General features: G+C 42.2%; 3 protein-coding genes across 6 annotated transcripts; 1 reads left to right on the top strand and 2 right to left on the bottom strand.

The window, feature by feature from the left end:
- Positions 1-2,433: 2,433 nt before the first annotated feature.
- Positions 2,434-23,907, bottom strand: LOC136673979 (dentin sialophosphoprotein-like). 4 transcript variants are annotated; one of them, XM_066649797.1, is made up of 4 exons: positions 23,819-23,907; positions 23,505-23,582; positions 22,729-23,319; positions 2,434-2,499 (listed from the first exon to the last, which is right to left on the bottom strand). In XM_066649797.1, the coding sequence occupies exons 1-4, from the start codon at positions 23,871-23,873 to the stop codon at positions 2,489-2,491; spliced, it is 735 nt and encodes a 244-aa protein (XP_066505894.1). In that variant the 5' UTR covers positions 23,874-23,907; the 3' UTR covers positions 2,434-2,488. The 4 variants fall into 4 exon arrangements, with proteins under 4 accessions (XP_066505894.1, XP_066505892.1, XP_066505893.1 ...); XM_066649795.1 differs by lacking the exon at positions 2,434-2,499 and adding an exon at positions 22,206-22,309 and having other exon boundaries at positions 22,684-23,319; XM_066649796.1 differs by lacking the exon at positions 2,434-2,499 and adding an exon at positions 22,208-22,309.
- On the bottom strand, positions 2,861-4,299 carry LOC136674056 (dentin sialophosphoprotein-like). Its single transcript, XM_066649911.1, has 3 exons — positions 4,206-4,299; positions 3,894-3,971; positions 2,861-3,708 (listed from the first exon to the last, which is right to left on the bottom strand). The coding sequence occupies exons 1-3, from the start codon at positions 4,258-4,260 to the stop codon at positions 2,861-2,863; spliced, it is 981 nt and encodes a 326-aa protein (XP_066506008.1). The 5' UTR covers positions 4,261-4,299.
- LOC136674186 (trichohyalin-like) lies at positions 5,824-9,092 on the top strand. The gene is made up of 6 exons (XM_066650079.1): positions 5,824-7,222; positions 7,436-7,496; positions 7,580-7,703; positions 7,819-7,960; positions 8,375-8,795; positions 8,994-9,092. The coding sequence occupies exon 1, from the start codon at positions 5,846-5,848 to the stop codon at positions 7,175-7,177; it is 1,332 nt and encodes a 443-aa protein (XP_066506176.1). The 5' UTR covers positions 5,824-5,845; the 3' UTR covers positions 7,178-7,222; positions 7,436-7,496; positions 7,580-7,703; positions 7,819-7,960; positions 8,375-8,795; positions 8,994-9,092.
- Positions 23,908-25,401: the final 1,494 nt, after the last annotated feature.

The following is a 25,401-nucleotide window of genomic DNA, read 5'->3' on the forward strand; positions in this document are numbered from 1 at the left end:
TTATTCTTGGGCATTTTAGCATCATTTTCGAATCGGGACATAGCCCACTTATAGGGTTCGTCCACAATATTCTCAATCCCATTAAACAGTTCCTTTGAACCAGGGGTGTCAAACTAGATCCACGGAGGGCCATGTGGATGCAGGTTTTCTTTCCAACAACACCTCATTCCACCTGTTTTTAATCATTGGATCTAATCAGTAGATCTTGACTTTCAGTAGTGTGGGGCTTCTGCGTGGTTGGAAAGAAAACCTGCACCCACACGGCCCTCCGTGGATCTAGTTTGACACCCCTGCTTTGAACCATGTTTAGAAATGTATGCATTGACTAATTCCTCCATTCTAAGACTTTTATTCAGTGTAAGAGAAAGGAAAAAAAAAAACACAACAAGTTTCAGTTACTTTAGAGACTTTACAACACAACAAGTGTCAGTTACCTTAGAGACTTTACAACACAACAAGTGTCAGTTACTTTAGAGACTTTACAACACAACAAGTGTCAGTTACTTTAGAGACTTTACAACACAACAAGTGTCAGTTACTTTAGAGACTTTACAACACAACAAGTGTCAGTTACTTTAGAGACTTTACAACACAACAAGTGTCAGTTACTTTAGAGACTTTACAACACAACAAGTGTCAGTTACTTTAGAGACTTTACAACACAACAAGTGTCAGTTACTTTAGAGACTTTACAACACAACAAGTGTCAGTTACCTTAGAGACTTTACAACACAACAAGTGTCAGTTACCTTAGAGACTTTACAACACAACAAGTGTCAGTTACCTTAGAGACTTTACAACACAACAAGTGTCAGTTACCTTAGAGACTTTACAACACAACAAGTGTCAGTTACCTTAGAGACTTTACAACACAACAAGTTTCAGTCACTTTAGAAACTTTACAACACAACAAGTTTCAGTCACTTTAGAAACTTTACAACACAACAAGTTTCAGTCACTTTAGAAACTTTACAACACAACAAGTTTCAGTCACTTTAGAAACTTTACAACACAACAAGTTTCAGTCACTTTAGAAACTTTACAACACAACAAGTTTCAGTCACTTTAGAAACTTTACAACACAACAAGTTTCAGTTCCTTTAGAAACTTTACAACACAACAAGTTTCAGTTCCTTTAGAAACTTTACAACACAACAAGTGTCAGTTACCTTAGAGACTTTACAACACAAGTTTCAGTTACTTTAGAAACTTTACAACACAAGTTTCAGTTACTTTAGAAATTTTACAACACAAGTTTCAGTTACTTTAGAAACTTTACAGCATAAGATTCAGTTACTTCAGAAACTTTAATACCTCATACTGATACTATTCTGTTTACCACACTACGTCGGGAGGATTCACTTACTTTAGAATCGTTACAGATTTATCAGAAATTTGGTACACAACGACTCTATGACTGAATAAAAGAATTAACCCAGAATTATCCCTGTCCTTAAATTTTCTAGATTTTTTTAAACGAGGTCATAACCTAAAACCACTAGTGTAAAGACAGAATTGGTTTTACTTACCAACTTGTCTTCCCCACTTTTTGTTTTGGAAAATCCCTCGAGTGGATGGCTCGCCAGTTGTAGGAAAAAATGGGATGTCTCTCAAAAATTGATGAAAAGTGGAAAACCTTTTATAGCAAGCAGATGCAAGATACAAAGATGTACCATTGGTTCAGCGGAGCTGGACTGAACATTGAGCAATAGAAAAACACAGCTTATATAGTTTGACAACACCGCCTTCCGTCTCAGCTCCTCCTAAGGAACACAATACACATGGAACCCTGTCATCTATGAGGAACTTAATGTGTATTGAGTTCTGTCACCTTCATGCTTAGACTAGTTCCCTTTGTCTGTGGTGGTTGTTGATTACTCAGTAATGAACTTCCTTTGATATTGATTAGGTCTTTTGGTCCCACAGTGAGAGCTGTTGTGGCTCTTCCTGCTTTGCCTGTTTATATACTAAATAAGCCAAATGGTCAACCTATCTCTAGGAAGACACACTGGTTTGGAACATTTATGATATTAATATTGTTGATTGCAGCAAGTTAAGCCAGTCACATTTGGGTCCATGCTGTAATTTCTTACGGTTTGTACAACATCAGTAACTCAAACAATGTTGCACTGGGCTCAGTATATCTAGCTAACCACAAGCCAGCCCGTTAGACTATGCTCAGCAGGGTTGAAGTTCTCTGGTTAAAGGACTCCAGGTTTGAACACACACAGAAATTAAGGACTATCAGCATCTTCTTTTGAGAAGTGCGGTCAGGTGTACAACTCCTGGGAGAAGTAGTAGCTCCTCTCCCTGAAGTCAGAATCAGGAGTTTAGCCCGATTTATTAAACTCAGCACAACCAATGGACACTTCAGTAAAGACACCACAGAGATGTCTGTCAGGGAAAATAAAGTTTATTGAGAAGCACAGCAGGGAGATGGAGCAGCTGGAGTCCATGTGCTCATGCACAAACTTCACACCACAGTTCTTCAGACGACCTCTGCAACAGAACAAGACAGCTTTAAGACCTCACTCCTCCAGCAGAAAACAACCTCCACATTACATTAGGTTCTCCCTCCCAGACCTGGAGTACCCTCCACTAGACTGGAACATCTCAGGGGAACCTCCTGAAACTAAGTCCACCTTCAGAAACAGATCAGAGCTCAGTTCAGGAAGATCCCCCTACTGAGATCACTCCATATTCCCTCCATCTGAGAGAAGAGCTGAAGTGAGGGTCAGCAGCGCTGGAGGAGACCACCCCAGTACTGACCAGACCCTCAGAGGAGGGTCAATACCACCACACTCCACTCCCTCTCCTCCAGCAGTGACTCCCACTCAGATCTCTCTCCTTCACCTGGACCTCAGTGTTTCAGAGCGGGATTAGGATCAGAGCCTTGCTCTGAGTCTGGAGATTCTGTCACATCTGGTCCAACAGAGCCTTGCTCTGAGTCTGGAGATTCTGTCACATCTGGTCCAACAGAGCCTTGCTCTGAGTCTGGAGATTCTGTCACATCTGGTCCAACAGAGCCTTGCTCTGAGTCTGGAGATTCTGTCACATCTGGTCCAACAGAGCCTTGCTCTGAGTCTGGAGATTCTGTCACATCTGGTCCAACAGAGCCTTGCTCTGAGTCTGGAGATTCTGTCACATCTGGTCCAACAGAGCCTTGCTCTGAGTCTGGAGATTCTGTCACATCTGGTCCAACAGAGCCTTGCTCTGAGTCTGGAGATTCTGTCACATCTGGTCCAACAGAGCCTTGCTTTGAGTCTGGAGATTCTGTCACATCTGGTCCAACAGAGCCTTGCTTTGAGTCTGGAGATTCTGTCACATCTGGTCCAACAGAGCCTTGCTTTGAGTCTGGAGATTCTGTCACATCTGGTCCAACAGAGCCTTGCTTTGAGTCTGGAGATTCTGTCACATCTGGTCCAACAGAGCCTTGCTTTGAGTCTGGAGATTCTGTCACATCTGGTCCAACAGAGCCTTGCTTTGAGTCTGGAGATTCTGTCACATCTGGTCCAACAGAGCCTTGCTTTGAGTCTGGAGATTCTTTCACACCTTGTCCAACAGAACCTTGCTCTGAGTCTAGAGATTCTTTCACATCTTGTCCAACAGAGTCTTGCTCTGAGTCTGGAGATTTTGTCACTGCTTCCTGTCCAGCACCAGAAGCATCAGTCCTTTTCTCCAACAGCTTCTCCACAGGACTACGGGCTCCTGGACACAACACACCTCTCGTTACACAGGGTCAGCAGAGTCAGACAAACACCAGACACTGAGAATCAGCAGGACATTAACATGCCACAGCTGCACAGTTTAGCACCCCCTAGTGTCCCACTGTGGTTCTGCTGCAGCATTTACACAGAGACACACCCTTCAACTAATAAGATCTAATAACTCACCTCTGTAGCCCCTGATCACTCTCGACAACTGCAGCCCCTTGGCTCGCACCTGCTCAGACTCAGCTGGAAAACACAGCACTGCAGAGAGACACAGACATGAGAACAGGAGCGTAACACTAGGAGGGAAGCCCCCCCAGCTCTGAGACAGACCCCCAGCTGCTGAGACAATTGTCTAACCTTCTCTGATTCTGAGAGAGAGCTGTGGTGGAACTACTCAGAACCTCCAGCTTCTCTCAGAACAGGAACTGAAGGGTGGACCACCCTCTCCTTTTTTTTTTCTAAAGACATGGGCTCTGAAGGATGTGGACTTACAGTGAGAGACGAAGGCCAGAAGAAGAGCCACCACCAAGAGCTTACACTGAACCATGATGAGAATCTGAAGAACCCACAGAGCAGGAGGAACACACTGAAGAACCTTCCTCAGGAGCGCAGTTAAATAGCAGCACTGATGGGCCTCAGGTGGACTTCATTAATCAGACACACAGCGCCGCCTGCTGGAGAACACACACAGTCAGCAGACTCCTGCAGGGGGTGCTCTCTCCACACTGCCTCCCTTTTCTTTTTAATTGCTGTCTTTAATTCTTCAGCAGCTGCTTTTATGAAGGTATTGGAACAGATTTAAAGTCTAGTTGGATTAAGATTGGAAATTGGATTTTTCAAAATAGATATTTAGTTTTTAGTCTTTAATCTGGATTCTTTAATCAAATCTTAACAGGATTCAAGGCTACAACCAGGTTTTTCACAACTTTAAGTACAAACCTTTTGATAGTTTTGATAAATACCAGGAGGCTATTGTCCCACACTGAGAGAAGGATTAAAGCTGGACAGATTCTGAGGACACTCTTTGTACAGAAACGTCTTGAAAATAAAACTGTTACTTAAAATTGACTAAACATTTTTACAGTTTACACACACACACACACACACACACATATTCACTCACAAATGCACACACACACACACACATACTCACTCACAAATACACACACATACACACACACACACTCACTCACAAACACACACACACACACACACACACACACTCACTCACACATACTCACTCACAAATACACACACACACACACATACTCACTCACAAATACACACACACACACACATACTCACTCACAAATACACACACACACTCACTCAAAAATACACACACACACACACATACTCACTCACACATACTCACTCACAAATACACACACACTCACACACACACACTCACACACATACTCACAAATACGCACACACACACACATATACACATACTCACTCACAAATACAAACACACACACACACACACACACACACACACTCTAACTGTGAACATCTGTGAGGCAGTGTCGTGTTGCCCTCTGCTGTTAGTTTGAAGTTATGCGGTTCTCTCTCGCATACATTCATTTATACTTTCAGCAATTATTCAGTCGTTTAATGGTTAATCGGGTCATTATGTGACTGCCTGAAAGTGAGCTGCAAATTTTAAAAAAATACCCTTTATTCCCATTGCTTAGTGGACATTATATTTATTGCAGTAAAAATACGGATTAGTAAAAATAAATTAGGCATTTTAATATTTTTAGATATTAACATTAAAATTGAATCCAAAGTACATTTAATTAAATCAAATATTCGCTAGATTCACCCTCTTAAGAAAAAAAAAAAAGCGAAGATTCCAAGGTCCCAGACCCTCGACCACGTAAGGACATGACTATGACGTCACAGAGCACGAGGCGTGTGTGTAAACGGTGCTCCTGCGGAACGCTAGTAATTGTAACCAGACTCTTCAGGTGAGTGGACGGATGTTACAGTTTCTTACCACACACTCTTTTAAAAGTAATACAAAATGAGGAGTTTTATTATTCATCTTTTGTGATTGAACGGGAGAACTCCTAAGAACAATAGACTGCTTTCTGTTGCAGAATAACTGTATTTTGTCATTGCTGAATATGAATCCGAGTTATTGCCAGCAGCATCTCAGCTCAATCATGAGCAGCAGGTTCGAGGAGCAAAGGAGGGCCCTGTGTAGGAGACTGCAGGATGAGACCACCTCCATCAGCCAGGATAGAGATAAGAAGGCAAGGGAGTTGAAGCAGAAGTTGGCTGGGCAGGAACAAGCCCAGAAAGAGATATTCCATGACCTGCTGCAGATGGTCAGCGAGAGGAAGGAGTTTACTGCTGAGGTTCTCACGCGCTTCCGCTGTGAAGAACGATGGAGGTCAGATGGAGACGACCAGCTGGAGAGAAGGAGACTGAGGAAAGAGATCACAGTGACTGAGAAGTTTCTGAAAGAGGCAGACCAGATGAAACTCAAAAATGAGAATCTGAGAAAAGCTCTGAGAGAAGAGAGAGGTAGAAGGCTGAGAGCAGAGGAGAGTTTGAGGGAAGAGAGAGAGAAACAGCAGAGGGCTTTTCAGAAGAGAAAGAAAGAGGAGGAGGAGGAGGAGAGAAGGAATAAACTGGAAGAGGAAAAGATACGGCAGGAGGAGCAGGACAAGGCGCGAGAGCTGAGAGAGGAGGAGGAGAGTGAGTTAAAAGAGGAGTTAGAAAAGCTGAGAGACGCTTTGAAGGAAGAGCGAGATGAAAGGATGAGGGCGGAGGAGCGTTTGAGGGAAAAGAAAGAAAGAGAGGAGAGGGCCTTTCAGAAGAGAAAGAAAGAGGAGGAGGAGAGAAGGAATAAACTGGAAGAGGAAAAGATACGGCAGGAGGAGCAGGACAAGGCGCGAGAGCTGAGAGAGGAGGAGGAGAGTGAGTTAAAAGAGGAGTTAGAAAAGCTGAGAGATGCTTTGAAGGAAGAGCGAGATGAAAGGATGAGGGCGGAGGAGTGTTTGAGGGAAGAGAGAGAGAAAGTGCAGAGGGCCTTACAGAAGAGAGAAAAAGAGGAGGAGAGTAGACAGATGGAAAAGAGAAAAATGGAGAAGGAGAAACAAATGGAACAGAGAGTGTGTGGTCCACGGAATGGAAAAGAAATGGAAAAGAAGAAGATGAAGGAGGAGCAGGAGGAAAAGGAGAGAAAGGCAAAGGAGGCCCTGGTGAACAAGGTGCTGCTAAAGAGGCAAAAGGAGGACGCAGAGCAGCCCGAGACGGTGAAAGGTCGACTGGCAAAATTTGTAAGGATGACCTACAGGAGACTATCGGACTTCTGCAGGCAGAACGATCTGAATGACCCGTTCCAGCAGCACCAACGGGAATGCAGAAGACTGGCTAAAGAACGGAAGAGGAAAGAGGAGGAACTAATGCAACAGCTCCGGTTGAAGAGGTTGTTGCAGCGGTCCAAATAAAGAGAACTGCTCCCCCCCATAAGTCAGGCCCGCTTCAGAACAGAGGTAAGTGTTTCCTTAAAAAAAAACAGGAAATAACTTATAACTGCTGTAGGAACAAAACCCAATTTAGTGCTCAATTTTCCATTTTTCAATTTTTGGCTCGTTATCATCATGATTTTTTTTAGTTTCACAAAACACGCTATTTAGCACAACATTTGTAAATAGAGTTATTTTGTCATTTGATGTGTATTTTATTGTCACTGGGGCGTATTTCAGGTGATTGGACTGCCTCCCACTGAAGTTCTCCAGAACGCTTACAGGGGGCAAGTCTTCTTTGGTGAGCACTTTATGTGGGAAGGTCCAGAATTTGTCATGATCACAGGCAAGGATATGGTATTGAGTGGTCTTGTATTTTTGCAGATTCTGAGGGAAACCTTTCTAGGCTAACAAAGAGCACAGGCCGAAATCCCAGCTCTATAGATCTGGAGGATGCTTTGAAAACCAACGACGCATTCTTCTTACATTTTATCAAAGGCTGCCTGACGTAAGTGATTAGTGAAATGTTCAATTCATACAAATCCTGTCTGCTGCTTAATGCTTCCTGTCTGGGTTAATGGAGCATGCGTGCGAATTTTTTTTTTTCCCCTCAACGTCTTTAGGTGGGACCCTAAAAAGCGCCTTACACCAGAGCAGGCTTTGAAGCATCCATGGATTCAGGGAGGCACCCTACCAGCTGACCTTGAATCCATTCTGTAAAGAAGATGACTGGATGCCACAGAAGCACAGACATGAACCTTTCATGTAAGCTTCCCACTGATGTCATTTTAAAAGAAAACCCTGGAACAAACAATCTAACTAATACAAGCAGTTACAGGTGCTTTAGCACAGAGTTCTAGTCCTTAGGAAGCATTGGGATTCATCATTTTAAAACCTCACACACTTTGTTTATCCAAATGTATTCACTATATTAATGGTAACTTAAATGTAACCTGATATAATGGTATTGAACTGACATCACAAAATCATCACGACTCGATATAATTGTACATTTGTTTTTTAAGTCTTTTTTCTGGCTTTATTGCTGCAATAGATTTAGTTGTGAACATTTTTCAGATGAAACATGATGTAATATTTACACACTTAGTTAAAGCCAGTGGTGTTTATTAGCATTAATATTTTACTTCTTTTTTAAATGGAGTGTTTTTGATATTTCAGATGCTTGGACTACCACCCACTGATGTTCTCAGGCTTGCCTTCCTCAAAGAAGTCATCAACGAGAGCACTCAAGAAAAGTGCTCCGGAACTGGTTCCTCATCTGGAAACAAGAGCATCAAAAACAATATTCCACTATCTATTGCATTTAAATACATAATATATAAAAATACAATATAATATGTAGCTGATGTGATGGATTCATACAAAAAATAGCCAGATGATTTGATTGGTCTCTATATGTTACTCCTTTCTTAGCTGAGAAGCCTCCGTTTAATGGCCCAGGGAAGTCCAGGAGGGAGACCTCATGCAAACCGAAGCTGATTCGTCTCCCTCCAATAGGAGCCTCAGCAGTGAAGCCGAATGAAAGTTGCGTGTGTGTCTTGGAAGAGCCGCCTGCCAGTTTGTTGGGGTTTAAGGAAAGGTAGGTTACCGAGACACAATTTGACGTTTCATGGGTGGTATGAGTGTTCTTCATTGTTCATGGGATTGTCCACAGTGTGTTACATGTTCAGAGAAACTTGAGGCGTATAATTCATGGCCTATCAAGAACACTTAGCGCTCTAAATGTAAGTACCTAGATGTGTTACATTCAGTGAACTCTGCTGATGTGTGTTTGCAGGTTACTCCAGGACTGTGCCTCAGTTGTACCTACCAAGATGCTCTGCACAGTGCTGATATTCATAGACTTATTAATGAATGACGTAAAATATTTCCAACAGATGATAATAAATTGTGATTAAATAAAAACAAATAATATAAGGATTTGTGGTTATTTTGCTGAGATATTTTTGACTAAGCAGTGTGCATTAACACAGTCCTCCTCGTAAACAACTTGGGTTTGTGCAGTTGTGTTTGCAGTGCGTGGTCTTTATTGTAAGCAAATTCACTAATTAGAAGAGGTGTCTGACTACTGTTGGACATTTATCTCAGCATGTATCCTGTATATCTCAGCGTGTGTCCTGTATATCTCAGCGTGTGTCCTGTATATCTCAGCGTGTGTCCTGTATATCTCAGCGTGTGTCCTGTATATCTCAGCGTGTATCCTGTATATCTCAGCGTGTATCCTGTACATCTCAGCGTGTATCGTGTACATCTCAGCGTGTATCCTGTACATCTCAGCGTGTATCCTGTACATCTCAGCGTGTATCCTGTACATCTCGGCGTGTGTCCTGTATATCTCAGCGTGTGTCCTGTATATCTCAGCGTGTGTCCTGTATATCTCAGCGTGTATCCTGTATATCTCAGCGTGTATCCTGTATATCTCAGAGTGTATCCTGTATATCCCAGCGTGTATCGTGTATATCTCAGCGTGTATCCTGTATATCTCAGCGTGTATCCTGTATATCTCAGCGTGTATCCTGTATATCCCAGCGTGTATCGTGTATATCTCAGCGTGTATCCTGTATATCTCAGCGTGTATCGTGTATATCTCAGCGTGTATCGTGTATATCTCAGCGTGTATCCTGTGTATCTCAGCGTGTATCCTGTATATCCCAGCGTGTATCCTGTATATCTCAGCGTTTATCCTGTATATCTCAGCGTGTGTCCTGTATATCTCAGCGTGTATCCTGTATATCCCAGCGTGTATCGTGTATATCTCAGCGTGTATCCTGTACATCTCAGCGTGTATCCTGTATATCTCAGCGTGTATCCTGTATATCTCAGCCAAACAATATTATTACACACAAAAGCATTAAACTAGTTAAAACTGGCAAAAATATTCCTTGCAATTTGCTCATACAGACCACGCTCGTAGAGGCTGAGACGGGGAGGTGAACTCAGAAGTCTTTGGGGAGGAGTTATGAATGCGTATGAAGCTAGACCCCAAAAATTACAGGAATGCTGGTCATTAAGTGCTACACAATACACTCTACTAACTCACCACAAATTAAAACACTATCTTCAAGCAAGTAACTGTTTCCTGGACATATGAAGGCTGTTTGTGCTCATTCAGAACTGAACTTGCACAGAAGAATCATTTGACTAAAGAACTACAAATGTTGAACTGTGCAGTTTTGGAGCCCTACAGAATTTTGCACAATTAAACCCTCATCAGAAATGAGGAGACAGTAATGTCGGTTAAGGCTTAGGTTTGTGTGTATATTGAATGCCCATAAGAGTAAAAGCTATTGTCTGCGTGTCTCAAATCCTGGAAGTTAAACCTTATCTGGACTCTGTGGACTTTCCTACATCAGATTGTTATGTGTAGTATCACAGAAGATCTGCAGGATTTCTCCGTGCGTTATGTCAAATAGACCAGTATGGAATTTACCAGGCTTATTTCAGTGGGACATAGCAGGTCCTATTATCTTCACATCTTTCTCCCGAATAAATGCCATACTGCTGATGTTGATGTAAGTCAATATTTAGTTTCAAACAGTTTTAACTGAACATTTGTCAGTTTTCTTGCATGTTCCCATTTTGTTTTTGCTTTCTTCTGATTTTACACTGATGTATACACAGGCGTCAAACCCAAGGAAGAGGGCAGCCCTGCTGCAGGTTCTGCTGTAGTACATGAGGGAGGATTCTACATTTATAACGATGTGTGAGGTATGTTTAAGTTGCTGGAACAATTTAAAAATGATGATGAAAATAACAGGAAATATTGGTGAATTTGTTTTTGACGTACTAGAGTATACGCACCTTCTAAATAACCCTAAGGCAATTCAGGTTTTGTTTTAACAAAATCTACCCATTATGAAGAGCATGACATCAAAAGAATGAGCACTGGAATCCTTACAGTTGTAGAAGATGTGGAGGAATCCCTCCCAACTACATCTACGTAGATGTGGCTCTGGTGATTGGAGAGCAATTTACCGGTCACAATTTTGGTATTATACCAAATGCTTTTCATATCTTGATTGTGCTGTGTTATGCATTGAGTATGAACACCAAAGGACTCGTGGATATACCTCAAAGGATATTCCTGAGGTAAAGAGAGAATTTATTGTTGGAATTATTATTTTCATTTGTTTGTTTGTTTGTGTAATCTCTAAACCAGGGATGGGCAAAATTTTCCGCTCAAGGGCCACACCTGGATTTAAAAATTGACAGGTGGGCTGAGAGGTGGGGGTTTAATTAATTAATTATGTGAATGTTTGTGTGAATGTGATTCTGTAATGTAACTTTTTATTGTTATCTTTGTTTCTACTTGGTGTATTGCAGTCTAAACAAAACTAATACAGTGTTTAAAGCAGCACTTTCAACAAAACTTAACGGTTTATGTGTGACGTCTTGAACCAGCCTAGTGGTTAGATTACACTGGCGTGATCGGTGACTCCAGAGGGGTAGTAGCACTCAACTTTAATGGCAAATGTCACTAACAAATATCTGTAGACCTAATAAACTCGGCTTTAGCAGAGGTCAGTAGTGTGTGGCGCGCACCATCTAGTGGACTCACTTAAATGCAGGAAAAAGGTGAAATTGATGTGGTTTAGGACAATTTTGTAAATATTCAGAGGGCCGGATAAAAGAGCCTAACGGGTCGTAGTTTGCCCACCACCGCTCTAAACCGTTCACTCGTCCATTCAATCGTTCATTCATTCATTCATTTACCCAACCCATGATGATCACAGCTAGCCAGTATTGGTTTTGGATCTATTCCCATGCTCATGGAGATGTTGCTGGATTCTCTGAATCTTTTAATATTATTATGTGCTGTAAATGAAGAAATCCTTAATGAAAATGGCCTTAATGAAATGCGGCGCAGGTCTAAGATATTAACTGTTCAGCGACTGTTTTGTGCTAGTTTGCACTTTAGAAAAATGCTTGTTTGTGTGTAAACAGACCGTTAGCTTTAAGCTAAGACTGTATGAATATACTGTAGTTTAACTCGATTTAGGAAATGATGTATGAAAACAGTGAAGCACTTATTTTACTATTGATATGACTGATTTATACTAGTAACCTTCTGTATACTGTATAAGTAAGTGCTGTCTGAATCCAAGTGAGCCATTTCAGGCACACCCTAGAGAATACACACATGAAGTAAATGTGCTGATCATGCTCAAAACTACCAGAAGAAAATTTAATTTAGTCACAATTTGCTTTAATTAAACGTACATTTAAGATATTTTATTATCCAAAATGTATAAATAAAGTTTATGAATATGATTTATATAAATGTGTAATTCCATCTTTGTTTAAATTTTCCATTCCACCTCAAATAGTGCAGCTTTGGTCTGGTGCCTTGACAGATAGATGTGGCCACTGATATTTTTAGCATCCATCGTGATTTATCTCGGTTAGCCAACAGCTAACAACTTAACTTCTGAAACATAACAGCTCTGTTAGCGCAGGTCTGTTCTTATCATTGTTCTTAACATATCAATTAATAATTATATTGAACAGTATCGGTTTAAGGTCATTCATGAAAATTCATTCACTCATTGAAACCTCAGTGTGAACTTGAAAAGAAACTTTGTTCAGTACTGAAACGGTACTGGCTGTACAGCAGAGCCCTTGTTCAGCTGGTAAACCTTCTTTAGTTTGGGGTAAATAACTTAATCCCCACAATACATAGTCCATTGTGTTCAGTTTCATGTTTTATCATATTACCTGTCAATATAGCTGAACCTGTGCTCACCACTGCTGAAAGGGTTTATAATTATTTTAGTTATCTCAGCTTATATTGATCTCAGCTTATTTTCCTCTACAGGGTGGGAACCTTGATGGTCTCCCACCGATTCATAAACCACGTGTAAATCCTCACGTGGCATCTGGCCAGCCCAGAAAACCGGTAAGTCTGCCCTTAATTTAAAAACATTTATCCTTATGAATAACATTGTGCACTGGACTCAGTCTCACATAGCTACATTACCTGTCCACTGGTTTGTACATGAAGCTGGATCTGTGCTAACCGTTGTTGAGAGGTGTAGCGTAGTAACAGTATTTGAGTTGGTTATGTTTAATGGTGATTATCACTTATAATAATTATTATTACTGAATTAAATGACAAAAATATTAATAATTTATCAGAGATTGAAATACTGTCAACGCTAGGGATGAGTTCTCAGGATTTTCAGACTCTTAAGGAACAAACTCCACACACTGTATTATTTCAAATAATGGAAATACTTTATTAGAAGGAATGATAATAGGTTGATAAACATAGCACAATCATCAAAATCTCACGGGATCAACGCAGGTGAAACCAGTTCGAATTTAATAATTGGCTAGGCTATATGACTTGTGAATAATGTGTTGGTAAATGATTTAATAACCGCTTATCCAGTTCAGGATCGCGGTGGGTCCAGAGCCTACCTGGAATCATTCACTCACACCTATGGACACTTTTGAGTCACCAATCCATCTACCAACGTGTGTTTTTGGACTGTGGGAGGAAACCGAAGCACCAAGAGGAAACCCACGCAGACACAGAGAGAACACACCACACTCCTCACAGACAGTCACCTGGAGCAGGAATCGAACCCATAACCTCCAGGTCCCTGGAGCTGTGTGACTGCGACACTACCTGCTGCGCCACCGTGCTGCCCTAGGGCTGGGCAATTAATCGAAAATTAATTGAAATCGACATAATCTTGTCTATATCGGTTATTTTTATTCTGTTATGTCCCCACTGTGTGTTCATGTACTGTCCCTTTAAATCCACGCTACCAAGCTGTAGTCACATGATTCTGCCCCCTATCTGCCACAGGGAAACAACCTGAACTCAGAGGCTGAGTATCTATTAATACATTTTGTAATGCATCAGGGGTCAAGGTCTTGTCCTTGCTGCAAGTCAGCTGAACAAAACTGAGCCTAACCCATCTGACTCCTGAAAACATTTATTGAGGAGTGTGGTGTGTTCTCCCTGTGTCTGCGTGACTGTCTGTGAGGAGTGTGGTGTGTTCTCCCTGTGTCTGCGTGGGTTTCCTCCGGGTGCTCCGGTTTCCTCCAGTTTCCTCCTACGCTCCAAAAACACACGTTGGGAGGTGGATTGGAGACACAAAAGTGTCCGTAGGTGTGAATGTGTGAGTGTGTGGCGCCCTGTGAATGACTGGCGCTCCCTCCAGGGTGTGTTCCTGCCTTGTGCCCAGTGATTCCAGGTAGGCTTCAGACCCACTGCTGCCCTGAACTGGATAAGACAGATAATGAGTGAAATAAATTCAGTCAGATGGGTCCAGACTTAGGGCGGCACGGTGGCGCAGCAGGTAGTGTCGCAGTCACACAGCTCCAGGGGCCTGGAGGTTGTGGGTTCGATTCCCACTCCGGGTGACTGTCTGTGAGGAGTTGGTGTGTTCTCCCCGTGTCCGCGTGGGTTTCCTCCGGGTGCTCCGGTTTCCTCCCACAGTCCAAAAACACACGTTGCAGGTGGATTGGCGACTCAAAAGTGTCCGTAGGTGTGAATGTGTGTGTGTCTGTGTTGCCCTGTGAAGGACTGACATCCCCTCCAGGGTGTATTCCCGCCTTGCACCCGATGATTCCAGGTAGGCTCTGGACCCCCTGCGACCCTAAATTGGATAAGCGGTTACAGATGATGGATGGATGGGTCCAGACTTTTGGCTGGAAATGTATACATTCGATCAGTACTGCATTTACATTCTAACTCTAATTACATTCTTGATTTAGTTCTGTTTACATTGGGTTAACCACCTTATGGTTAGGCTTTATTTCTGGATGCAGTTATAACACAATGAAATATAATCCTTTACACGGTGCAGAGTGTCCTGAGTGTGTTCCCTGTGCAGATTCGTATTTGGGCTCGGAGGAAAGCGGTCGCTGATGGACACTGTGACTACGCCCTCAACCTCACCGGTCCAGTCCTGAAGTTCTTTGAGGATTACTATCAAGTCCCTTACCCTCTCTCTAAATCTGGTCCAAAAAAAAAACGGTTGCGTGCGGAGGGCGGTAACAAGCCGTGACACAATCGCTCTCCAACTACAGCCTCTCAGCAATCTGCCTCATGAGGAGAGAAGACCGTCAGAGCTCTGTCTACTTAGAACTGCTGTCTACGGTGTCAGTGCCTATCAAGACAGCTCACTAAGTTTTGGGACAGACCAAATGTCTCAGTCTGCCTGGTCTCACTGTCTGCGATCTGAGTGTCTCTGGTCTCACTGTCTCTACTGATTCTGACTCTCTGGTCTCACTGGTGAGACTGATTATGTTGTGACTGCTCTGACCTCCTTTGGTGTCTTACTCTCTCTGGCTTGACTCTCTCTGGCCTGACTCTCCCTGGCCTCAATCTCTGGCTTGACTCTCCCTGGTCTCACTCTCTCTGGCCTGACTCTCCCTGGTCTCACACTACATGGCCTGACTCTCCCTTGTCTCACTCTCTCTGGCCTGACTCACCCTGGTCTCGCTCTCTCTGGCCTGACTCTCCCTTGTCTCACTTTCTCTGGCCTGACTCTCCCTGGTCTCACTCTCTCTGGCCTGAGCATCTCTGGTCGCACTCTCTCTGGCCTGACTCACCCTTGTCTCACACTCCCTGGTCTCACTGTCTCTGGCATGAGCGTCTCTGGTCTCATTGTCTCCCTCTCTCTGGTCTCACTGTGATTTGTTTTATCAGTGGTTTGGAAACCTCGTGACTCTGAAATGGTGGAATGAGCTTTGGCTGAATGAAGGATTTGCGACATATGTGTCTTACCTTGGGGCAGATTATGCTGAACCCACATGGAATCTGGTAACTAACACACACACACACAAACACACATAATGCTACATCCTTTTAGTGTGAATGAACATTGTTCATTGATGTAAGAGGTAGTTTTTCACTGTTTGAATTCCCACAGAAACTCATGTGTAACTCGAGCTGTTTAGTTTTGTAGCACTTTCCCTCTGTGTTTACTTTCATGCAGTTAGCGCTCTCCTGAATTTAGAGTCAGTTCCACCTTAAGTAATGTAACTGTAACAGCAAAAATAAGTCAGTGTTACCTCCCTATGGAGCAGGAATAGAGCAACATCCTCATCTCGGTTGGTCCTTTTCAGCGTTTGGAGTCTCTCCGTTGTCTAAAAACCTCCAGATGGCGTTTCTCTGCCGTGAGCAGAGAGAGAGAAAGCCTAGCACCGGACTCAGACACTTTGTTTTTTTTACCCATTTACAGACACTGGGGCTTTGTAAACACTTTAAATTATAGCCCACTAATTACTGGGTAAGTACAGAGAAAGTAAGCCGATAAGTAAGATTAAAAAAGTACTGAGTAAGCAAAGGGTATGATAATAGATTAAAGTTGTTGTTGTTGTTATAAATAAAACAACATCGTATATCATCAGTGTTCATTCTCAAATGAAACATTCCTGATGATTCTCATGGCTGAGTTTTATTCCAAAAATGCTGTTCCCTTTGAAATAATTCTGGAAACAACAAGTGTTTGAAAAGAAGGAGACATTTTTATTTCTCTAACAAATACATTTGAATTATAATAGAGCATGAATGTTTCTTTATGTTAATGTATTTTGGATCAAAGAAACTTTGTTTTTAATATATTTTGGAACAAAATATCGTAGAACAATGAAGCGTAGATCTGTTTCTATACATGAATTATATATTTACATTGTTTTCTAAAATGTTCTCCATGATTTGTGTAGGAAAAAATGGGACGTCTCTCAAAAATTGATGAAAAATGAAAAACCTTTATTACAGCAAGCAGTAGCAAGATACAAAGATGTACCATGGATTCAGCGGAGCTGGACTGAACATTGAGTAATAGAAAAACACAGCTTATGTAGTTTGACAATACGGTCTTCCCCTAAGCTCCTCCTGAAGGATGTGATGTCAGTTGTGTCTGAATACAGTCCGTGTGTAAATACCACTCAAGTTCTAACTCAGTGGAAATTGAGTTCTGTCACCTTCATGTTTAGACTAGTTCCCTTTGTCTGTGGTGGTTGTTGATTACTCAGTAATAAATTTTAAAAATCACATGTAAGGATGTTGTTTGTGGACTTTAGTTCAGTATTTAATACAGTCATTCCACAAAACCTGGTCAAAAAACTGGGCGATCTGGGCCTAGGCAGTTCACTATGCTTACGGATATTGGACGTCCTGAGCAACAGACCCCAGTACGTCAGGATGGGAGACTCTCATCTTGAACACAGGCACCCCACAGGGATATGTCCTCAGCCCCCTCCTCTACTCACTCTTCACATATGACTGCTCCCCCATTCACACCTCCAACAACATCATCAAGTTTGCTGATGACACAACAGTTGTAGGACTGATTACGAACAACGAGTCAGCCTACAGGGAGGAGGTCTGGCACTTGACAGAAAGGTGTAAGAACAACAACCTGAAATTGAACCCAAATAAAACCAAGGAGATGGTCATGGATTTCAGAAGGTCCCCCTGCACCGAGACCATGGCCCTACTCATCAATGGAGTGGAGGTTGAGAGAGTGGAGCACTTCAAGTTCCTGGGAGTACACGTCTCTGCTGACCTCACATGGGCCTTCAACACCCAACACCTAGTGCGGAAGGCACAACAGAGACTCTACTTCCTCAGGAAGCTGAAGCACTCCCACCTCCCTCAACACTTGCTGGTGAACTTTTACAGAGCCACCATCGAGAGCATCCTGACATACTGCTGCACAGTCTGGTTCACCAGTTGCACAGCACAGGACAGGAGAGACCTGCAGCGAGTAGTGAGAGGGGTGGAAAAAAAATCATAGGAACTTCACTACCCCCCCTCAGCGAGATCTACAACAGCCGACTCCAGAAAAAGGCTACCAGCATTTCAATGGACATCCCTCACCCTGGACACACTCCCCTCCCCTCCAAAAAGAGATTCAGACAATCAAAGACAAACAGGTTGAAACACAGCTTCATCCCCCACGCTGTGAAAGCCATCAACCCCCCCCACCCACTCCGCTACTTTAACCAACCCATCCTGATTGAAAATCAGTAGTATCAACGGACAACCACCCATTCTAATGGACAAGCAATTGCACACAGCACTTTTAAATTACGCCTGTATATATCTTCTGTGTTAATGCTCTGACCAATCTGCTATTTTGCACATAGATTTTATATTTTAACTGCTGCCTGAGAGAGGATACTAAAACTGTATTTCACTGTTTTAACACTGTTCTGAACATTGTATTCTCAGCGACAATAAAGCTATTCTATTCTATTCTATATTGATTAGGTATTCTGGTCCCACAGTGAGAGCTGTTGTGGCTCTTCCTGCATTTTCATATGCTAAATATGTCAAATGATCAACCTATCTCTAGGAAGACACACTGGTTTGGAACATTTATTATGATATTAATATTGTTGATTGCAGCAAGGTAAATAGATTTGCATTCTCTAGCAATATGTCCCTCTTTATCACATGAATAGCACACCTTGATCACATTAGGATTGTAGAGTGGTAGTCTCTCCTGAGTCATTCTAGCTACCTGCCTTTCATTAATCCGGAAAACATTTTTCCGAGCTGTATTCTGATTGGAAGCTTTATGATTAATAGCTGCTATGAAAGTGGATTTCTTGGTATCAGCATTGCTATTGTAAAATTGAATCATTTTAGTAATGATTTCATCATATGCAGACGTATGTGTTACATGCATTGCTAGGGCAGCACGGGTAAAACTGACGCTCTGGGCAATCAGAGCGGACTTAAATCTCTGATCCTGTGTCGTAATGTCACTAATACCACTATAGGTTACAAAAGCATCCATGAGTCTCTCTGAGAAAGCAACAGGGTGCTCTGCTTTTTGCATGGTCACCCCTGTGATCTTTTCCCAGTTGATGACTCTTGCTCTTAAAACCTAACAATGCTTGTTTTCTTTCTGCCTTGTTAGCCTTTTTATTTTTAACTTTATTCGGCAGAGCTCGGCCTAGAGTAGAGGGAAGACACATAATCAAGACGACACAAGCATCTGCATCTGTTAACCTATGAATGTCAGCGTGCTGTTCCAATTTGTCTAAGCAATTTAAAGGATCGTGTTTTACTGGATCAAATTTTCCCACATTTTTGATTAATGATTCCAGTTCAGTGGGACTCAGAGCACGGACAGTAGTAGTTGTGACAGCACTACTTTCTTCCTCTCCGGGGCGAACCGTGGTGGAAGAATGCAGTGGTGCCATAGGAAACCTTATAGTACGATTAGAGTAGTGATCATGGCTGTCTTGTGGAAGAGAAGCTTCCTTCCAATTTGGGTTTGTTTCATACGTGCTCTGAAAATGTGTTTGATTTGTGATTTGATCCAAAGGTGTTTTGGAATCTATTGTTCCCTCATTATCTAGTCCTTCAGCCAATGGGGCAGACATATTTTTTAACATAAACTGACATGCTGATCTAGTCTGCTGTAGATCGCTTGATAGTCTTTCCACAGATGATACAAGTCTGTTATTGTCCATCTTATAATTAGAGATTTCTTGTTTTAGTCTGACTATTTCCTCGTTCAGAATTGTCTCCCCTGCTTGGTAATTTTTCATGGACATTATGTTTTCACTAATTTGAGCGTGAAGCACTGTTTCCATCTCAAGTGCATCTCTCAGTTACTTTAGAAACTTTACAACACAACAAGTTTCAGTTACTTTAGAAACTTTACAACACAACAAGTGTCAGTTACTTTAGAGACTTTACAACACAACAAGTTCCAGTCACTTTAGAAACTTTACAACACAACAAGTTCCAGTCACTTTAGAAACTTTACAACACAACAAGTGTCAGTTACTTTAGAGACTTTACAACACAACAAGTTCCAGTCACTTTAGAAACTTTACAACACAACAAGTTCCAGTCACTTTAGAAACTTTACAACACAACAAGTTCCAGTCACTTTAGAAACTTTACAACACAACAAGTTCCAGTCACTTTAGAGACTTTACAACACAACAAGTGTCAGTTTCCTTAGAGACTTTACAACACAACAAGTTCCAGTCACTTTAGAAACTTTACAACACAACAAGTTCCAGTCACTTTAGAAACTTTACAACACAACAAGTGTCAGTTACTTTAGAGACTTTACAACACAACAAGTTTCAGTTACTTTAGAAACTTTACAACACAACAAGTTTCAGTTACTTTAGAGACTTTACAACACAACAAGTGTCAGTTACTTTAGAGACTTTACAACACAACAAGTGTCAGTTACTTTAGAGACTTTACAACACAACAAGTGTCAGTTACTTTAGAGACTTTACAACACAACAAGTGTCAGTTACTTTAGAGACTTTACAACACAACAAGTGTCAGTTACTTTAGAGACTTTACAACACAACAAGTTCCAGTCACTTTAGAAACTTTACAACACAACAAGTGTCAGTTACCTTAGAAACTTTACAACACAACAAGTGTCAGTTACTTTAGAGACTTTACAACACAACAAGTGTCAGTTACTTTAGAGACTTTACAACACAACAAGTTTCAGTTACTTTAGAGACTTTACAACACAACAAGTTTCAGTTACTTTAGAGACTTTACAACACAACAAGTGTCAGTTACTTTAGAAACTTTACAACACAACAAGTTTCAGTCACTTTAGAGACTTTACAACACAACAAGTTTCAGTCACTTTAGAGACTTTACAACACAACAAGTGTCAGTTACTTTAGAGACTTTACAACACAACAAGTGTCAGTTACCTTAGAGACTTTACAACACAACAAGTGTCAGTCACCTTAGAGACTTTACAACACAACAAGTGTCAGTCACCTTAGAGACTTTACAACACAACAAGTGTCAGTTACTTTAGAGACTTTACAACACAACAAGTGTCAGTTACTTTAGAAACTTTACAACACAACAAGTGTCAGTTACTTTAGAGACTTTACAGCATAAGATTCAGTTACTTTAGAAACTTTAATACCTAATACTGATACTATTCTGTTTACCACACTACGTCGGGAGGATTCACTTACTTTAGAATCGTTACAGATTTATCAGAAATTTGGTACACGTCGACTCCTGCTATGACTGAATAAAAGAATTAACCCAGAATTATCCCTGTCCTTAAATTTTCTAGATTTTTTTAAACGAGGTCATAACCTAAAACCAGTAGTCTAAACACAGAATTGGTTTTACTTACCAACTTGTCTTCCCCACTTTTTGTTTTGGAAAATCCCTCGAGTGGATGGCTCGCCAGTTGTAGGAAAAAATGGGATGTCTCTCAAAAATTGATGAAAAGTGGAAAACATTTTACAGCAAGCAGTTGCAAGATACAAAGATGTACCATTGGTTCAGCGGAGCTAGACTGAACATTGAGCAATAGAAAAACACAGCTTATATAGTTTGACAATACCGCCTTCCATCTCAGCTCCTCCTAAGGAACACAATACACACGGAACCCTGTCATCTGTGAGGAACTTAAAGTGTATTGAGTTCTGTCACCTTCATGCTTAGACTAGTTCCCTTTGTCTGTGGTGGTTGTTGATTACTCAATAATGAACTTCCTTTGATATTGATTAGGTCTTCTGGTCCCACAGTGAGAGCTGTTGTGGCTCTTCCTGCTTTGCCTGTTTATATACTAAATAAGCCAAATGGTCAACCTATCTCTAGGAAGACACACCGGTTTGGAGCATTTATGATATTAATATTGTTGATTGCAGCAAGTTAAGCCAGTCACATTTGGGTCCATGCTGTAATTTCTTACCGTTTGTACTACATCAGTAACTCAAACAATGTTGCACTGGGCTCAGTATATCTAGCTAACCACAAGCCAGCCTGTTACACTATGCTCAGCAGGGTTGAAGTTCTCTGGTTAAAGGACTCCAGGTTTGAACACACACAGAAATTAAGGACTATCAGCATCTTCTTTTGAGAAGTGCGGTCAGGTGTAGAACTCCTGGGAGAAGTAGTAGCTCCTCTCCCTGAAGTCAGGATCAGGAGTTTAGCCCGATTTATTAAACTCAGCACAACCAATGGACACTTCAGTAAAGACACCACAGAGACGTCTGTCAGGGAAAATAAAGTTTATTGAGAAGCACAGCAGGGAGATGGAGCAGCTGGAGTCCATCTGCTCATGCACAAACTTCACACCACAGTTCTTCAGACGACCTCTGCAACAGAACAAGACACAGCTTTAGGACCTCACTCCTCCAGCAGAAAACAACCTCCACATTACATTAGGTTCTCCCTCCCAGACCTGGAGTACCCTCCACTAGACTGGAACATCTCAGGGGAACCTCCTGAAACAGATCAGAGCTCTGTTCAGGAAGATCCCCCTACTGAGATCACTCCATATTCCCTCCATCTGAGAGAAGAGCTGAAGTGAGGGTCAGCAGCGCTGGAGGAGACCACCCCAGTACTGACCAGACCCTCAGAGGAGGGTCATTACCACCACACTCCACTCCCTCTCCTCCAGCAGTGACTCCCACTCAGATCTCTCTCCTTCACCTGGACCTCTGTTTCAGAGCGGGATTAGGATCAGAACCTTGCTCTGAGTTTGGAGATCCTTTCACATCTGGTCCAACAGAACCTTGCTCTGAGTCTGGAGATCCTTTCACATCTGGTCCAACAGAGCCTTGCTTTGAGTCTGGAGATTCTGTCACATCTGGTCCAACAGAGCCTTGCTTTGAGTCTGGAGATTCTGTCACATCTGGTCCAACAGAGCCTTGCTTTGAGTCTGGAGATTCTGTCACATCTGGTCCAACAGAGCCTTGCTTCGAGTCTGGAGATTCTGTCACATCTGGTCCAACAGAGCCTTGCTTCGAGTCTGGAGATTCTGTCACATCTGGTCCAACAGAGCCTTGCTTCGAGTCTGGAGATTCTGTCACATCTGGTCCAACAGAGCCTTGCTTCGAGTCTGGAGATTCTGTCACATCTGGTCCAACAGAGCCTTGCTTTGAGTCTGGAGATTCTGTCACATCTTCTTCAACAGAGCCTTGCTTTGAGTCTGGAGATTCTGTCACATCTGGTCCAACAGAGCCTTGCTCTGAGTCTAGAGATTCTTTCACATCTTGTCCAACAGAGTCTTGCTCTGAGTCTGGAGATTTTGTCACTGCTTCCTGTCCAGCACCAGAAGCATCAGTCCTTTTCTCCAACAGCTTCTCCACAGGACTACGGGCTCCTGGACACAACACACCTCTCGTTACACAGGGTCAGCAGAGTCAGACAAACACCAGACACTGAGAATCAGCAGGACATTAACATGCCACAGCTGCACAGTTTAGCACCCCCTAGTGTCCCACTGTGGTTCTGCTGCAGCATTTACACAGAGACACACCCTTCAACTAATAAGATCTAATAACTCACCTCTGTAGCCCCTGATCACTCTCGACAACTGCAGCCCCTTGGCTCGCACCTGCTCAGACTCAGCTGGAAAACACAGCACTGCAGAGAGACACAGACATGAGAACAGGAGCGTAACACTAGGAGAGAAGCCCCCCCAGCTCTGAGAGACAGACCCCCAGCTGCTGAGACAATTGTCTAACCTTCTCTGATTCTGAGAGAGAGCTGTGGTGGAACTACTCAGAACCTCCAGCTTCTCTCAGAACAGGAACTGAAGGGTGGACCACCCTCTCCTTTTTTTTTTCTAAAGACATGGGCTCTGAAGGATGTGGACTTACAGTGAGAGACGAAGGCCAGAAGAAGAGCCACCACCAAGAGCTTACACTGAACCATGATGAAAATCTGAAGAACCCACAGAGCAGGAGGAACACACTGAAGAACCTTCCTCAGGAGCGCAGTTAAATAGCAGCACTGATGGGCCTCAGGTGGACTTCATTAATCAGACACACAGCGCCGCCTGCTGGAGAACACACACAGTCAGCAGACTCCTGCAGGGGGTGCTCTCTCCACACTGCCTCCCTTTTCTTTTTAATTGCTGTCTTTAATTCTTCAGCAGCTGCTTTTATGAAGGTATTGGAACAGATTTAAAGTCTAGTTGGATTAAGATTGGAAATTGGATTTTTCAAAATAGATATTTAGTTTTTAGTCTTTAATCTGGATTCTTTAATCAAATCTTAACAGGATTCAAGGTTACAACCAGGTTTTTCACAACTATAAGTACAAACCTTTTGATAGTTTTGATAAATACCAGGAGGCTATTGTCCCACACTGAGAGGAGGATTAAAGCTGGACAGATTCTGAGGACACTCTTTGTACAGAAACGTCTTGAACATAAACCTGTTACTTAAAATTGACTAAACATTTTTACAGTTTACACACACACACATACTCACTCACAAATACACACACACACACACACGCTCACTCACAAATACACACACACACACACACATACTCACTCACAAATACACACACACACACACACACATACTCACTCACAAATACACACACACACACACACACACACACACACACACACACACACATACTCACTCACAAATACACACACACACACACACACACACACATACTCACTCACAAATACACACACACACACACATACTCACTCACAAATACACACACACACACATACTCACTCACAAATACACACACACACACACACATACTCATTCACAAATACGCACACACACACACACATATACACATACTCACTCACAAATACAAACACACACACACACATATACACATACTCACTCACAAATACACACACACACACACACGCTCACTCACAAATACACACACACACACACACATACTCACTCACAAATACACACACACACACACACACACATACTCACTCACAAATACACACACACACACACACACACACACACACACACACACACACATACTCACTCACAAATACACACACACACACACACACACACACATACTCACTCACAAATACACACACACACACACATACTCACTCACAAATACACACACACACACATACTCACTCACAAATAAACACACACACACACACATACTCATTCACAAATACGCACACACACACACACATATACACATACTCACTCACAAATACAAACACAAACACACACACATATACACATACTCACTCACAAATACAAACACACACACACACACACACACACACACTAACTGTGACCATCTGTGAGGCAGTGTCGTGCTGCCCTCTGCTGTTAGTTTGAGGTTTTGCGGTTCTCTCTCGCATACATTTATTTATACTTTCAGCAATTATTCAGTCGTTTAATGGTTAATCGGGTCATTATGTGACTGCCTGAAAGTGAGCTGCAAA

This window comes from Hoplias malabaricus, chromosome 17 (genome assembly GCF_029633855.1).
Source record: "Hoplias malabaricus isolate fHopMal1 chromosome 17, fHopMal1.hap1, whole genome shotgun sequence".
Classification (NCBI taxonomy): domain Eukaryota; kingdom Metazoa; phylum Chordata; class Actinopteri; order Characiformes; family Erythrinidae; genus Hoplias; species Hoplias malabaricus.

Coding starts and splice junctions, on each gene's coding strand:
- LOC136674056 (XM_066649911.1), bottom strand. CDS start 4,260: ATGGTTCAGTGTAAGCTCTTGGTGGTGGCTCTTCTTCTGGCCTTCGTC. Junction 3,972..4,205: donor TCTGGCCTTCGTCTCTCACT/GTAAGTCCACAT, acceptor GTCTCTCTGCAG/TGCTGTGTTTTCCAGCTGAG. Junction 3,709..3,893: donor AGTGATCAGGGGCTACAGAG/GTGAGTTATTAG, acceptor TGTTGTGTCCAG/GAGCCCGTAGTCCTGTGGAG.
- LOC136674186 (XM_066650079.1), top strand. CDS start 5,846: ATGAATCCGAGTTATTGCCAGCAGCATCTCAGCTCAATCATGAGCAGC.
- LOC136673979 (XM_066649794.1), bottom strand. CDS start 23,873: ATGGTTCAGTGTAAGCTCTTGGTGGTGGCTCTTCTTCTGGCCTTCGTC. Junction 23,583..23,818: donor TCTGGCCTTCGTCTCTCACT/GTAAGTCCACAT, acceptor GTCTCTCTGCAG/TGCTGTGTTTTCCAGCTGAG. Junction 23,320..23,504: donor AGTGATCAGGGGCTACAGAG/GTGAGTTATTAG, acceptor TGTTGTGTCCAG/GAGCCCGTAGTCCTGTGGAG.